Source organism: Canis lupus, chromosome 16 (assembly GCF_003254725.2).
Source record: "Canis lupus dingo isolate Sandy chromosome 16, ASM325472v2, whole genome shotgun sequence".
Lineage (NCBI taxonomy): Eukaryota > Metazoa > Chordata > Mammalia > Carnivora > Canidae > Canis > Canis lupus.
In genome coordinates, this window is record NC_064258.1 from 36,739,677 (window position 1) to 36,755,257 (window position 15,581).

The following is a 15,581-nucleotide window of genomic DNA, read 5'->3' on the forward strand; positions in this document are numbered from 1 at the left end:
CACGCCCTGAGCTGTAAGGCAGACGCTCAACCACTGAGCCACCCAGGTTTTCTTGGTTTTCTATAGGCCAAACCCATGAACACACCATAAATACCTAAATAAAGCAGCCTGCAGCTCAGCAGTGCCCCCTCACTGAGCCAACTCCTGCCTCTTACAGAGCTCTCGACACCATGCCCCGGCCAAACAGCCCAGTGTCCGGGACGTCCTCAGTGTGGCGATGCTTGGGAACTCTGTGAGGGCCGTAAGGACTGGGAAGATGGGCTCGAGGAAGCACGCTGCTCCCCGAACTGTTGCCTGGCGGGGCAGTGGCAATGCAGGAACAAGGTGTGTGTCGAGGCTAGCTGGAAGTGCAATGGGGTGAACGACTGTGGGGACTCCTCGGATGAGGATGCCTGTGGTAAGTGCCCCCCCAACCCCACCCCTCCCGCCTGTCCTTTACAGAGGAAGGTGGGCTGCCTTCTGCAAGTTGCATTTTCATTCCTCTGACTGGGGCTTCCATCCTATATCTAAAAACAGGATGTTTCCTAGCAATAACCAAGATTTAGTTATCCATGGAAACACTGAGCTGTCCTCAAATAGTGACTCTGCGCTGGACACTCTAGGCAACGTGGCTGCTGCACAGAAGACCAGAGCACTGGTGTCTGAAGGAAGCCTCCTAACAGAGCCTCACGTCCTTGTGTAGTTCGTACAGAAGGGGGAAATTTCTCTTTAAAGGAACTTGATGAGCACCATACACAATGTAGTGGAACCTCCAACTTCTCAGTAAACCACAATCCGGCTCAATCTTTCTAGAATTAAATCTGCAATACTGAATATGTTCAGATTCTAACATTTTTACATGTATAAACTGGTTTCTCAATAGGGTTTTCCTTTAGGGCTCATGTTGACTGACTTTAACACCATTTCAATTAGAACTACTCAATACCAATTCAATTCTAATTCAGCTTTATTTCAGTTCAGTGCCCAAGTGACTTGACATCATCGTCAGTCATCCTTAAAGCCCAATTCGCTGAAAACTCTGCTTGAAATGGCAAAACTTTCCTTCCTACTTAGACTTACCTTGGGCTCTAGAAATCCTGCCCCACCTTACTGTAATAAATGTCTGTTTTTACTACCCTTTCCCCCACGGGCTGTTGGAAAAGGATGCTTTCCTTCCTACACAGCTTCCTGTCCAGACGGCATGGTCAGATGTGATGAAGGGAAATGCATCCCGGAATCCCTGGTGTGTGATGGGGAAGCCGACTGCAGAGATGGTACCGATGAACCTGCCACATGTGGTGAGGACCCAACTACCGGGCTTCACGTGGGGGTGGGGAGAATCAGAGTAAGTCAGCCTGTGCCTTTGTTACCATGGGGGCCCGCACTCTCAGAGAATGCTTGGACTAAACTCCTACATCAATTATCCTTCAGTGATGGGTCCCCCACATTTTATAAGTTCCAAGCCTTGGCTTTGGTCTCCTGAGTGTGAGCAAAGGTTACCTGAGCCATAAAGCATTATCACTCCAGGGAAATAGACTCAGACCCCTGGTTCAGAGACTTTCAACTCTGAAAATTCTGGAATATAGAAACAGACTTTGCCACTGAGAAGAAAATCATGTATTCAAGACCATATGATGAGTTCTCAAAGGATGTTCATCTAAGGATGTAACTAGAGGAAGGACTTAGGAAGACTATTTCCTGGTGAGGAGGAAGGCTCCTGAGCAACCATCTCAAACTTTAAAAAGTTAAGATTCTCACTATAAAAATCAATATAAAATATAAAAATCACTGTTGGTTGAATCTGTGGGGGAGGGGGCACCTGTCCCCAGGTCACTTTGTCATCTGTCTCATTTCCTCCTTAAACTTGGGCTTAGAAGTATATAATGAGACCTCTTCAGTGCTGCTAAGGTAAGGGCTGTGAAAGCAGCCTTCTGCTAAAGGAACAAATAAGACACAGAAAGCATGAACAATGGGACAAAGCTCAGGTTTCTGGTCCCGTGGAGATAATTCACTGAGATTAATAAATTACCGTATCACATCTTGAGGTGCGAGCCCTGGCCACTGATATTTTCTAGAGAATATAGGGAAGAGGTTGTTGGCCCTTCCGTGGGTGAGCAATATACCAACATTTGAAATTGTCAGACTGTCCACCTCAAAAAGTCCTTTCCCTTGCTCCGTCATTGCCAACTTTCCCCGTTCTACAGCCTTTCCCCAAAGCCGCCATATTCCTAGGTCGGAGGGCAGGGTCAAAGTTTATTCTTTAAGGTCCTACAGCCCTCACAGTGTAGGGGGTTCTAGCACCACAGTTTATAAGACATTTGATCTGTACTGTACTCAACTGTCCTGACTGCTGCCCTGTCTCTACCAGGGAAAAACTGCTCCCTGGCCAACGGGGGCTGTGAGGGGCAGTGCAGTGTCACCACCTGGGGAGTCCAGTGTTCGTGTGGAGCTGGGTGGCAGCTACAGCCGGACGGGCAGAGCTGTGCAGGTCAGAGTTCATTTGGCCCATCTTCTGAAGTGTTTATTGCAGTAAGAGATACATGAAATACAATTTACCATCTTAGTTGTTTGAGGCGTATAATTCAGTGGCCTCCACTACATTCACAACACCTGTAAACATCACCACTATCCATCTCCAGAACTTTCTCATCCTCCCCAATGGAAACTCTGTCCCCATTATTATTTTTTAAAAAGATTTTATTCATTTATTTGACAGAAAGAGTGAGCACAGGCAGAGGCAGAAGGAGAAGAGTAGGGAGCCCCACATGGGACTCAATCCCAGGACCCCGGGATCATGACCTGAGCCAAAGGCAGCTCTTAACCAACTGAGCCACCCAGGCACCCCAACTCTGTCCCCATTAAACAATAACTCTGTCCCCAATCCCTGGAACCTTCTATCGACCTTCTATCTCTCTGAATTTGCCTGTTCTAGTCCTGCGTATAAGTGCAGTCCTATGGTATCTATCCTGTGTCTGGCTTCTTTCACTTAGCATGTCACTAACGTTCATCCATGTTAGAGCACATGTTAGGCTCTCCTTCCATTTTTAGGGCCAAATAACTCATTGTACATGCCTCATTTTGTTTATCCATCTGTTGATGGGCATTTGGGTGGTTTCCACCTTTTGGCTATTGTGAACAGTGCTAGGAATATTGACACACACGTGTCCAAATCCCTGCTTTCAATACTCCAGAGTATACACCAACAGTGGAATTGTTGCATAGTGCATATGTTTAACTTGAGAAACCTTCAAACTGTTTTTCACAGTGGCTGCCCTATTTGACATTCCCACCAGCAGTACACAAGTGTTTCTGTTTCTTCACATCCTGCCATTCATTCTGAATCAGCAATACCACTAAGAATGTTGCTAGGGTAACCCCCATCTGGCTTCTGTACCAGCCACACATCTGGGGTCGCTCTACTGATGCAACTCCATAGAGGCAGAGGCTGTCTGTCCCCACACCCAGCACAGTGATTTCCACATCATACATGTCCAGTGAGCCCCTGAAAGGGGGCCCAAAGGAGCAAAACTACTCAAGAGATTGTTCCTTGGTCGTTTGACCTATGACTCTCTATCACCAGATATAGATGAGTGCTCCTTGGCCTACGGTCCCTGTGGCCAGCTATGCCGTAACGTCCCAGGCTCTTACTCCTGTGCGTGTATTCAAGGTTACCAGCTCTATAATGGCACCAGTTGTCGAGTTACAGGTGAGTTTTGACACCCCAAGCAAAGCTTAAGCTTTATCGTGTTTTTAGCAGTAATAATAGATAGAAGTACTGTTCACTTTATGGTCTAGTATTAGAGGTGACTTAATTTTTTCCATAAAGAAGCTGGTATTACAACATTTCTTGGCCAATTCAAGTGTCAGTTGCTATTAGGTATCTTTATTTTTTTAAGTTTATTTATTAAAGTAACTTCTATATCTAACATGGGACTAGAACTCATGACCCCAAGAATCAAGAGTTGGATGTTCTCCTAACTGAGCCAGCTAGGCACTCATATTAAATGTCTTTAAAAGAACTTATTCAATAGGCTATATGCCTAGGTTGCTCCAACGACCCCACTGATACGATCTTAATGTGGCCTGTGCTGCTTAAATGATGGGACAATTAATTCCATTTAGCTGCTGTGTATAAAGCATGGAGAGGACTTCTGTCTAGGTTGGGTAAGGCCTGAATCTGAAATCAAATAGACCAAACATTCCAAAGATGAGTGTGAACGTGTTGGAGTTCAGAGGAAGAATTGTGACTTAGGGTGATCTCTAAGTCTCCTCTGGACATCTCCTCTGGACACACCTGAGTCCAAACTTCAGGGATAAGTGGATTTTTTTTTTGATAAGTGGATTTTTAAAAAGATTTTATTTATTTATTTATTTATTTATTTATAAGAGACACACAGAGAGAGGCAGTGACATAGGCAGAGGGAGACGTAGGCTCCCTGCAAGGAGCCTGATGTGGGACTTGATCTCGGACCCCGGGATCACACTCTGAGCTGAAGGCAGACTCTCAACTGCTGAGTGTCCCCGGCATAAGTGGATTTTAGCATGGGAGATGGGACAGCATCTTCAGTTAAAGAGAATGGCATGAAAGAAAGTGTCAAAGGAATGCGTCACTAGTCCTTTTCCACCCTCTTTTGCAGATGGTGCTGTTAAAATTCTTATAGCGGCAGGTAGAGAGCTTGGGGTCCTGGATCGAAGAACAGGCATCTATGAGCCCCTGATACCTATAAAATCGAGGCCTACTTCTGTTGCATATGATCTTGAGAGAAGCATGTACTTTTGGGTGGATGAAGTCATAAATGTATTCGTCCTTGGGAAGCCAAATTCAGTTCCTCTCTATCCAGGTATATTTCTTGATGTTAAGAGCCCTAGCTGCTGCTTTTTTTTTTTTTTTTTAAGATTTTATTTATTTGAGACAGAGAGAGCACTTGCATGTGCACACAAACAGGTAGGAAGGTCAGAGGAGAGAGAGAAGCAGACTCTGCTAAGCAGGGAGCCTGATGGCAAGCTCGATTTCAGGACCCTGAGATTGTGACCTGAGCTAAAGGCAGACACTTAATCGACTGAGCCACCCAGGCGCCCCAAGAGCCCTAACTTCTTAAAGCTACTTCAGCACTGTATAAGCAGCCTACGCATTCCTCTGGACATCTTCTGTGACTCACTTGTGAATCATGAGAATGTATACAATCCCAGTTGAGATAAAACCACACAATTTGGCTCAGCAGGGGCTTTGGTCGAGCATAACCAGAGATAGGAAATCACTATAAAGAAGCACCGAAGGTTTGGGGATGTGGTTTCAGTCCAAGGTTAGTCTCCGCTCCATCACTAGGTATCCGACTTTGAGCCGGTTGTTAACTCTTTGAAACCACCCTCAGTAAGGCGAAGGGGATAGCCTTTGTCTCATTGGGTAGGTGTGGGGATTCAAGTAGAATGGTACATGTGAGGAAGTGTTTGGCATTCTCTTGGGCAAAGAAGTCCTCTGCTAGGACTTAAGAGGTCCAATTCCTAGCAGTTCCCCTGAGACTTCTGGAATAGCTGTCACCCCAAAATGAGATGTTGCATTCTCTTGGGTTTCTGGGTTCTGCTTCTGCTAAGGTCCTTCTCCATCCCTACCACCCACTGTATCCTGGACATAGCACACCTCTGGCCCTCCTTCCCTGTGTCCCATTTGCCTCCTCATATAGCTCGAAATCAGAAGCTGTAGAAGAGTATAGGCCGAATATTTTTTTCAAGGCAAGAAGAAGGTAGAAGAATACAGGAACATAATACTGTCTCGTGTGTCCCCAGAACTTAAAACAGTGGACAGTATCTCTTTGGACTGGCTCACGGGACAGTTGTATTGGGCTAGCAGCTTCGCACGGGTTATCTGTGCTGGTTTGAGTGATGGTCGAGGTTATGTCAGAATCTTGGAAAAGGATCTGGTGCCCGAGCAGCTGATCGTGTTTCCCACAAAGAAGTAAGTAGTGTTTCTTTGAGATTGTATCCTAAATCATTGGTTATCTTAGACATTCCTTAGACATTGATAAGAGAACCCTTCAACATTTTCAACGTAGGTCTCATTTGCTCCAAAGATACCTTCATTTTAAGTCTAAATTGAATCCTATAGAGGCCAGCTTTTCAGTCCAGAGTCTGAGGGCAGAAACTCAAGGATTCTTAGCAGTGCGATGAATTGGGGCCTGTGCAAGAGCCCTAAGGGGGCCTGGATGTTCAGAACTGGATGTGTAGGGGGAGCGTGGGGACTGCTGTTAACACTTTGTGCTTGCGCTGTCCTCAGGTCCCTGTATTGGGTAAATCGTGGTAAGAAAGGCATGAGAACCATTGAAGCTGCAGGAATGGATGGCTCGGATCGGAAGGTGCTTGCAGCTGTCAACGTGGAGGAGCCAGTAGGGCTGACGCTTGACCACGTGGCCGGCAGGCTCTACTGGATCAGTGAATATAAAGAGGTACTGGAGAGAGGTCAGGGAGAAAAACGTTTTAGGAGGGGCTTGGTGCAACTGTGGGTAACTACAGAGTTCTCCTGAGTCTCGCATCAACACTGTGAGGTGGCTCCTGGCCACGAAGACAGACAAAAGCAAGCTATGACAGCATGGTCTCTTCGGGTAGAGCCCGACTAGATCAACATAGGTTGGGAGACTTAGTGTGAATTTCCTAAACACTGCAGTCAAACGTAGCATTGGGATTTCCTAGTAGCCTGGGTCATATTCTGTATTGTACCTGGGGTATAAAACCTTTTCACGTGGCAGACCGCCTCCTTGAAAGCATGTAGTTCAGTACTTCTTTCTTAATACTTACTTACATTCCTATTTCTAGGCCTTAATATTACATTTGATTTTATCTTATTTTTGGAAGCATCAAACTGGCAGACCAGTATGATGTGGTGACTAAAAGCATAGGCTTGAGAGTCATAGTCTTTTTCTAAGACTTTAATTTTTTTAAAGATTTTATTTATTTGAGAGAGAGAAAGTGAGAGAGCATGGTGGGGAGGGGCAGAGGGAGAAAGAGAAGTAGACTCCCCACTAAGCAGGAATGGGACTCCATTCCAGGATCCTGGTATCATGACCTGAGCCAAAGGCCTGACACTTAACCAACTGAGCCACCCAGGCACCACGTTTTGTTTTGTTTTGTTTTTTAAGCAATCTCTACACCAGTGTGGGGCTCGAATTTACAACCCTGAGAATGAGAGTTGCATTCTCTACCAACTGAGTCAGGCAGGTGCTCCAAGAATCCTATTTTTATGTCTGTTACTTCAGCTATGATTTTGGCAATTTATGGCACCTCTCTGAGCTCCCACTGCCCTCTCTGTAGAGAGCTAGAATGCTTACCTCAATAAGCAGTTGGAGAGTGTGGGGAAAGGACTTGGTACAATGTCTGGATGCAGACAGTAAGTTATAGTAGCTACTTGTACAACATGCCTGTGACCCCAGTTTGTGCAAGAAGTGGTCCAGCAACTGGCTTTGGCATTAGCCTCCATGAATCCTAAAATGCTTTCATCTTTATCCAGTTGATAGCACGTGAAGGTGTTGAATGGGCATCCACGCAAGGGGCACACTGATGTTGGCATCTCTTGCTGATGCTGCCCTCCTCTCATGACTTTAACCCTTTAGTCCATAGAGACGGTAAACGTGGATGGCAGTGGAAGGCACACCTTTCCGGAGGTCTTCTTGGAAGATGACAATCCAATAGGACTGGCTGTATTTGAGAACTCTTTCTTCTGGGCAAATAAAATACAGCTGTTTCACACTTCACCCCACGTCCCCAAGGAGAGAGTGGTATTGCTCAATGCTTCCATATCTGCTTTCTCTGTCCTCCACAAATCCCAACAGCCCAAGGGTAGGTCACTGACATGCTCATTGTTAATTGTTGACCTAGAAGTTTTCTGTTCTTGGCAGAAAATTGAAGAAAGCCCAGCATCCTGTTTACATAGAAGGAAGTCAAATATTCATTGACTGGGAGTTAAAAGCTTTTGTTAATCAGAAATTATATGTCAGATTCAACTCAGATAATGCTTCTTAAGTGAGTTTGAGAGACTCATCGAAGCAGAGAGCTAAAACCACTATTTTTTTCTAAAAGAATCTTCCTATCTGCAAGCCAGGCAGTCATTTTGCCTTAACTCTAGGGGAGAAGATGCTGTTGGTTGAAGACTTTTTGGCCTGAGCTTAATATGGATAAGTAATTGCCACTCACCGAGAGGGGATCATGGGAGTTTAAAGGTCAGCATGCCTAACCTAGAAGGTAATGAGTACACTGGGATTTCTCTTAAGGCAAAGCTAACTTAACTCTCCTTGAGTAGTAGTTGAATTAGTATAGATAATCCTGAAATTGTTTCTAATCTATTTCTATTTTAAAATAGGCAGATACCCTGCATGTGCTCCAGGCTCATGTAGCCACCTATGTCTCCTGTCCCCTGTCCATCCCAAGGGCTATAAGTGTGTTTGCCCAGAAGGAATGTTCCTTTTACCTTCCGGTACATGTAGTGGTAAGTATGCTGGGTGAAATGGGCTGGGCTCAAGGAGGTACATTCCATGGTAGCCCTAGAAATAATGTAGCTTCCATTTTGGGATCAATCACTTTTACACTGACAACCTTACTTTGATTAGTTCTTTTGTGTGTTAAAAACATATAAAACTTACTATTTTAACCACTTCCAAGTATCAAGTGGCATTGAGTACATTTATATGTTTGTGCAACTATCTCTACCATCCATTTCCAGAGCTCTTTCATTTCTTTAAAAAAAAAAAAAGTTATTTATTTCAGAGGGATCATGCGGGCAGAGGGAGAGGGAGAGAGAGAATCCCAAGCAGACTCCTCATTGAGAGCAGAGCCTGAAGTGAGGCTTATTAACCTCATGGACTTGAGGTCATGACCTGAGCTGAAATCAAGAGTTGGACACCTAACCAACTGAGCCACACAGGCGCCCCCTCCAGAACTTTTTCATCTTTCTCAACTGAAGCTTTATACCTGTTAAGCAATAACTTCCCATTCCTCTCCCCTCCTCCAACCCTAGACCACCATTCTACTTTCTGTATGAGTATGACTACTTTAGAAATCTCATATAAGTGGATTCCTACCATATTTTTCCTTTTGTTACTGGCTGATTTTACCTAGCATACTATCTTTAAGGTTCATACATGTTGTAATATGTGTCAGAATTTCCTTTATTTTTAAGGTTGAATCACCATTTATACTATATTTGGTTTCTCCATCCATCAATGAATAGTTGGTTTTGATTGATTTTATTTATTAAATATTTTATTTATTTATTCATGAGAGAGACAGAGTAAAACAAAAACACAGGCAGAGGGAGACAGAGGCTCTCTGTGGGGATCCTGTTGTGGAACTCGATTCCAGGACCCTGGGATCATGACTTGACCTGAAGGCAGATGCTCAACCACTAAGTCACCCAGGTGTCCCTGGGTTTGACTGATTTTAAAGCAGGGAGAAATAGCTTACACCACTCAGTTTTACCCAACAATTAAGTTGGTATGAGGAAGAAATCCTCCATAGTCTTATGACTATTGTGTATTCTGACTTAGGTTTGTAAGCAGATTCTACTTCAATATTGTTAGCATAAATTCTTCATGTTGTTTTGTCTTTCAAATATTAAAGCTTATAATCTCCATTGAACATCTTTATCCAAGTTACATTTTTTTTGGAAAAATTGTATTTATTTGAGAGACAGAGAGAGGGGCACCTGGGTAGCTCAGTCTTTGGCTCAGGTCAAGATCTGGGGTCCTGGGATTGAGTCCTACATCGGGCTCCCTGCAAGGAGCCTGCTTCTCCCTCTGCCTCTGTCTCTGCCTCTCTCTGGGTGTCTCCCATGAATAAGCACATAGAATCTTAAAGAGAATAAGTGTGTACAAGTGGGAGGAGGGGCAGAAGGAGAGAGAGAATCTCAAGCTTCATCTCACAATCCTGAAGTTATGACCTGAGCCAAAACTAGGAGTTAGATACTTAACCAATTGAGCCATCCAGATGCCCCCCAAATCACTTTTTTCTAATGAACACTCAGGTTTTAAGAAGGATAAATGATGTAAATATGTTCATGTTCTAACCCCCTTTTAAAGAACACAATTCTCGGGGGTAGCCACTGAATGTGATCATGGTGTATATAACATGCTGTTGTGCCAAATTCAGGACTTCAGCTTAAGTTGTATCTTGAACATTATATATATATATATAACCTTAAGTTAAACACCTAAGTAACTTTTTTTAAAGATTTTATTTATTCATAAGAGACAGAGAGAGAGAGAAAGGCAGAGACACAGGCAGAAGGAGAAGCAGGCTCCACGCAGAGAGCCTGATGCTCAACCAATGAGCCACCCAGGCGTCCCTAGTAACTTTTAAAAAAAGGCAATCAAGGGGCGCCTGGGTGGCTCAGTTGGTTAAACAATGTCTTTAGCTCAGGTCATGATGCTGGTATCCTGGAATAGAGCCCTATGTCAGGCTCCCTGCTCAATGGGGAGCCTGCTTCTTCCTTTCTCTTTCCCTCCCTCTGCTCATGCTTTCTCTTGCTCTCTTCCAAATAAACAAATAAAATCTTTTTAAAAAAATAAAAATAAGAAGGCAATTGAATTTAAAATTCTTTTTACTGAGATTTGTATGCCATGAGCAAGGATTTGAGGACATTACTGAATCCAGTGGGGCACCATCCCAGCCCTAATCCTTGTGGTCCTGTGTTAACCTTTTAGCAAAAATTTGAAAGACTCAGTGCCTTGGGAAAGCAGAGCAATGCTTCATTTGCCCAGATGACTCCCTTCTCTAAGGAAGCTAGGGCATTCATGTTGTATATGTGCTTCAGAAGTGAGCTTGATAAGACCCCTTTCTAGGTGTACCTCAGCTGGAAAGATTGGCCAAGAAAGGAGCATGGGGTTTATCTGACAAATGGCCAAACAGCAAATCTCTCCTCTTTCTTGGTAGAGTTAAAGCTTGTGTTTTCTTCTGGCAAACGTCTCTACTTGTTGAAAGTTGGTTTTATGGGAACTGCTATAGAGAGAACCCTAGTTCAAGAGCATCCTAGGAACATCTATTTACTGGATATTGACTGGAAAAGAAATCTTATCTACTGGACAAATGCTCAGGGACAGCTATTCTGCTCAACTGGCTATTCAGGAGAAAAGCAAGAGATTTGGACAGAGCATACAGGTAAGCTGGGTGGGTATTTTGGATTTTCCCCTTTATTTTCTGGCTCTAAAATTAACTAGAGCCAAAAGAAACAAACAAACAAAAATCTACCTATTCCTGATCTGAGTCAACCTTAATGCCAAAGAACCATTTTAACCTAATTTAAATACAAACTGTCTGACTTACCCTTATACTGAGGAGAGGTGCACAGGCCCGTTAAGAGGCTACCATAACTTGGGAAATCCTAGGGTCAGTGATAAGTTTTTTGAAATTCTATTTTTCTGGCCTTAAGTTTGGGTGGGATAGAAATAGACCTTAAATATTTCAATTTTGCATTGCAGATTTTTCTTGCACTAATTTAGAAGTTATTTGCAATGCAGATTTCTGAGAGAACTAGCAAGAAATTTTCTTAATGTGGTAATATATATTTTCTCTCCTCCCACACTGCTGAATGGCACAGCCCATCCTTAGCACCCTGTACTCCACATAAAGGCAAACATCTACTTATAAAAGGGAACTGGAGCTAGAGCTTAGGGTGAGTAATTTGATTTCTGAATGTCTGTGCCCTGTGTACTCTAAGTACCAATGATACGCTTTACTACAAGAAGCACCATATTGAAATGCATGTTCCTGAGACATCCTTCAGAGTAGTGGACTTTACTGAGTCCTGTGGGCAAGCACAGGAACTTCTAGTACCTACCTCAGAGAACTTTCAGGAAAAAGTGAAATGAGCAACGTCCTTGTAATACATCTGATGGCTGTCTGAGGAAACTCATGATTTTGAGTTTCTTCCCATTTCTCCTCACCAGTTAAAATGCCACCTTCACTCCACTGTTTAATCTTAGCTATTAGATTTCTGTGTTAGAATGATCACATCAAAGATTTGGAAGGAACTGGAAATTACATTTGAGCTGACTTTCTAGTGTGGAATGTTGAGACCCTGTGGTAGATGGCTCTGAAAAAAAAAAACTATATCTATATATCTTTATCTATATCTATATCTATATCTATATCTATCTATATCCCTGGTTACTGGCACAGAGACCCTAAGACCTTTGTAACTTCCTGAATGATAGCATCTGACACAGAGCTCCCCTAAGTTCTTTGGAATTTTCTAGGTGATAGGAAGAGCTTGGTTTGAATGAAGCAAATTTGGTGGGGTCTGCAATGCAATGCAAAATTGAATTTAAGGTACTCGGACTTGAGGCTAGAAAAAAAAATTAAAAACCTTCCCACTAAACATAAAATAAAATAAAATAAAATAAAATAAAAATAATAAATAAATAAACAAACAAACAAACAACAACAACAACAAAAACCTTACCACTGACCCTGGGAGGTTGTTTACCAGAAGGACCAAACCATGACAAAGCTTAGAACTTTCAGCCCCACTTTCTGTTCTCTGGAGAGGGGAGAGGGGCTGGAAATGGAATCAGTGATCAATCATGCGTATGTTATGAAGCCTCCATGAAATCCCCAAAGTAAGGGGGTTTGGTAAGCTTCTGGACTGGTGGTATACTTCATCTCCATAGGAAAAAAAGCTCCTACTTGTGAGCCCTTTGGATATTGCCCTATGGATCTTTGTCCAGCTATTCATTTGTATCTTTCATGGAATAAACTAGTGAATGTGTTTCCCTCAGTTCTGTGAGCCATTCTAGCAAACTATCAAACTCAGGGGGGTTGTAGGAAACCTGATTTAGAGCCAGTGGATCAGAGTACAGGTAACAACCCAGACTTGTGATTGGCATCAGAAGTGGGGGCAGTCTTGGGATGGAGCCCTTAAGCTGTGGGGTCTGATGCCAGCTCCAGGAGTACAGTGTCAGAACTGACTTGTAGGACATTTGGCTACTGTCGCAGAATTGCTTGGTGTAGGGAAACCCCTCGGACCCCCACATCTGGTGTCAGAAGTGTTGGAAGAGTAAAGGAGCCATATGGGTGTGTTTTTCCCTGTACAGTGGCTGAAAGCTTGACAAAGCCAGGCAGGCCCTTCACAGCAGGTATCAGGCTGGTTACTAGCTATCTGGACTTGTTTGCAGATCTCAGGGCCTTCTTAATACCCACGAGCATGCAGCTTTCAGCTTATCCTTACATCAGAGGGTGCTAATACCAGTGTTTTCTCTCCTTTAAAAAAACATTTTATTTATTTTAGAGAGAGAAAAAGAGCATACAAGCAGGGGGAGCAGCAGGCAGAGGGAGAGGGAGAAGCAGACTCCCTGCTGAGCAGAGAGCCCAATGTGGGGCTTGATTCCAAGACCCTGAGACCATGACCTGAGCTGAAGGCAGATGCTTAACTGACTGAACCACCCTACTTTCTCTTTTTTTTCTAAAAAAAAATAAAAAGGGGGATTTACTTATTAGAGAGCATGTGCATGTGAGCACACGGCAGGTGGAGCAGAGGGAGAGAGATACTTAGGCAAAGTGTATGCTAAGTGTGGAGCTCAATGTGGGGCTTGATCTCATGACCCAGAGATCACAACCTGAGTCAAAACCAAGAGTTAGATGCTTAATCACCTCTGCCACCCGGGTGCTCCAGTGTTTTCTCTTAAATAAGTAATCTTGTCCTCATTAAAAATTGAGGCTGGGAAATACAGAGGAGATTGCTAATAAAAAAAAATGAAAAGGCTTCAAAATTCTGTTTTAGGAAAAAGTACATGTCTTTAAGAACCCTGCATAGAGGGAGCCACCTGGGTGGCTCAGTTGGTTGGGCGTCTGCCTTCAACTCAGGTCATGATCCCAGGGTCCTGGGATTGGGCTCCACGTTGGGCTCCCTGCTCAGTGAGGAACCTCCTTCTCTTTCTCCCTCTGCCAGCCGCTCCCCCTGCTTGTGTGCTCTCTCTGTCTCTGTCAAATAACTAACTTACTTACTTAAAAAAAAAAAAAAAAAAAAGGAATAACCTGCATAGAATCACTCAAAGAGGGGCACTGGGTAGCTCAGTGGTTGAGCATCTCTGCCTTCGGCTCTGGTCATGATCCCAGGGTCCTGGGATCGAGTCCCATGTTGGGCTCCCTGCAGGAGCCTGCTTCTCCCTCTATGTCTCTGCCTCTCTCTCTGTGTCTCTCATGAATAAATAAAATCTTAAAAAAAAAAAAAAAAGAATCGCTCAAAGAATATTCTGTGGCCCTGACAACTGGGCATTCAACCTTGAATCTGCACAGTACCAGTTAAATCTAATGCCAGAGAGAGAGTGCATCTTCCGTGCAGATGGCAGGGCCCAAAGGAGAAGAGAGAAGCTCAGCTGGGTGTGGCCAGTCTTTTCTTCCTAGCTGGCCCCCTTTATGTCCCTTCTTTCCTGGAGTGACTTAAGGAATGTGGAGGACACTTCTATGCAATTTCCTCCCCATGAAAACATGAGGAATAGTAAGACCTCCCACCCTAACACCCAGGAAGTAGAAAGAACTAGAACACATGAAGCCTATGTGTAGTGGCTTCTCCATTCCACTATCCACGCCCCAGTTTCATGGCTTGTCTGTTTGTCAACCTGCCTGGTAGTTAACATTTGAGTTCTTAAATATATCCCAGCACACCACTCAGTATTCTCTTGAGAACCAGCTCTCCGGGCGGGGGTGGGGGTGGGTGGGAGATGTGTGCGTATATACAGTATATATGTTTGTAATAAAGCTTAACTGTTAGAAAGGTGGTAACACAATTTACAAATATAGCATTGTTATAAACTTCATATAGCCACATGATTTTCAGATTGGCTACCCATCTGAAAGTATTCAGAATTTAAAAAGCTGTTTATAGTTGCAATTCAATCAGGATTTAACAGAATCCAACTTGAATAAATGCTTGATTGCTATCTGGTTTGCTAGACAAGTTGCTGCCATCACCGAGTAAATACCGTCCTTACCGTAATGTTGTTTTGACACTTGTTTCTGTAAACAAGTAAAAAGTGCAGCAGCGAAGACTAATTGGAATTAGTTTATTGACATAAAAGACTTATTTGTGGATTTGGATAATCGTTTTTCAAATACTAGGAAAACATTTTCCCAACTTTTGTGATATTTAAAATGTAATGGCTGTAGATGTGACACATGTAAGTTTTAACTCGTAATATCAACATTTTTCTTTACCTCTTAAGTCCAGACCAGGAGTTGTCAACCTCTTTCTATAAAAGGCCAGATATTAAATATTTTAGCCTGATGGGACATGCTGCAATTGTATCTCAAAGGAGCCATAGACCATATTTGCACGAATGACCATGGAGTGTCCCACCAGAATTTACGTAAACAGACTTCAGGCTGAAATTGGCCTGAAAGGGCCACTGTTGGTCAGTCCCTCATCTAGAAAACAAAACCTAAAAACAAATCAAGCCCTGATTTGGAGCATTTGCTCATTTCTCTGGTTAAAAATACTCCCACAGCGCCAGATTTCAAGCTCCCAATGTAATGTCACTTAATAGGAGTTAAGAAGGGGTGTGCGGTAAATGCAGGAAATGATGACTTGAGTATTTTCGTTTCAAATACAATTAAGTTAATGTAAC

At 43.4% G+C, this 15,581-nt stretch overlaps 1 protein-coding gene across 2 annotated transcripts in view; it reads left to right on the plus strand.

The window, feature by feature from the left end:
• Positions 1 to 15,581, plus strand: part of LOC112678709 (prolow-density lipoprotein receptor-related protein 1-like) — a 43,521-nt gene that overhangs the window by 5,229 nt on the left and 22,711 nt on the right. For both annotated transcript variants that reach the window (XM_049094615.1, XM_049094616.1), the window contains exons 4-13: positions 158 to 397; positions 1,164 to 1,277; positions 2,348 to 2,467; positions 3,560 to 3,685; positions 4,617 to 4,820; positions 5,764 to 5,932; positions 6,251 to 6,419; positions 7,581 to 7,806; positions 8,327 to 8,452; positions 10,894 to 11,118. In XM_049094615.1, coding sequence (XP_048950572.1) covers positions 158 to 397; positions 1,164 to 1,277; positions 2,348 to 2,467; positions 3,560 to 3,685; positions 4,617 to 4,820; positions 5,764 to 5,932; positions 6,251 to 6,419; positions 7,581 to 7,806; positions 8,327 to 8,452; positions 10,894 to 11,118 — 1,719 coding nt within the window. The remainder of the gene's footprint in view (positions 1 to 157; positions 398 to 1,163; positions 1,278 to 2,347; positions 2,468 to 3,559; positions 3,686 to 4,616; positions 4,821 to 5,763; positions 5,933 to 6,250; positions 6,420 to 7,580; positions 7,807 to 8,326; positions 8,453 to 10,893; positions 11,119 to 15,581) is intronic.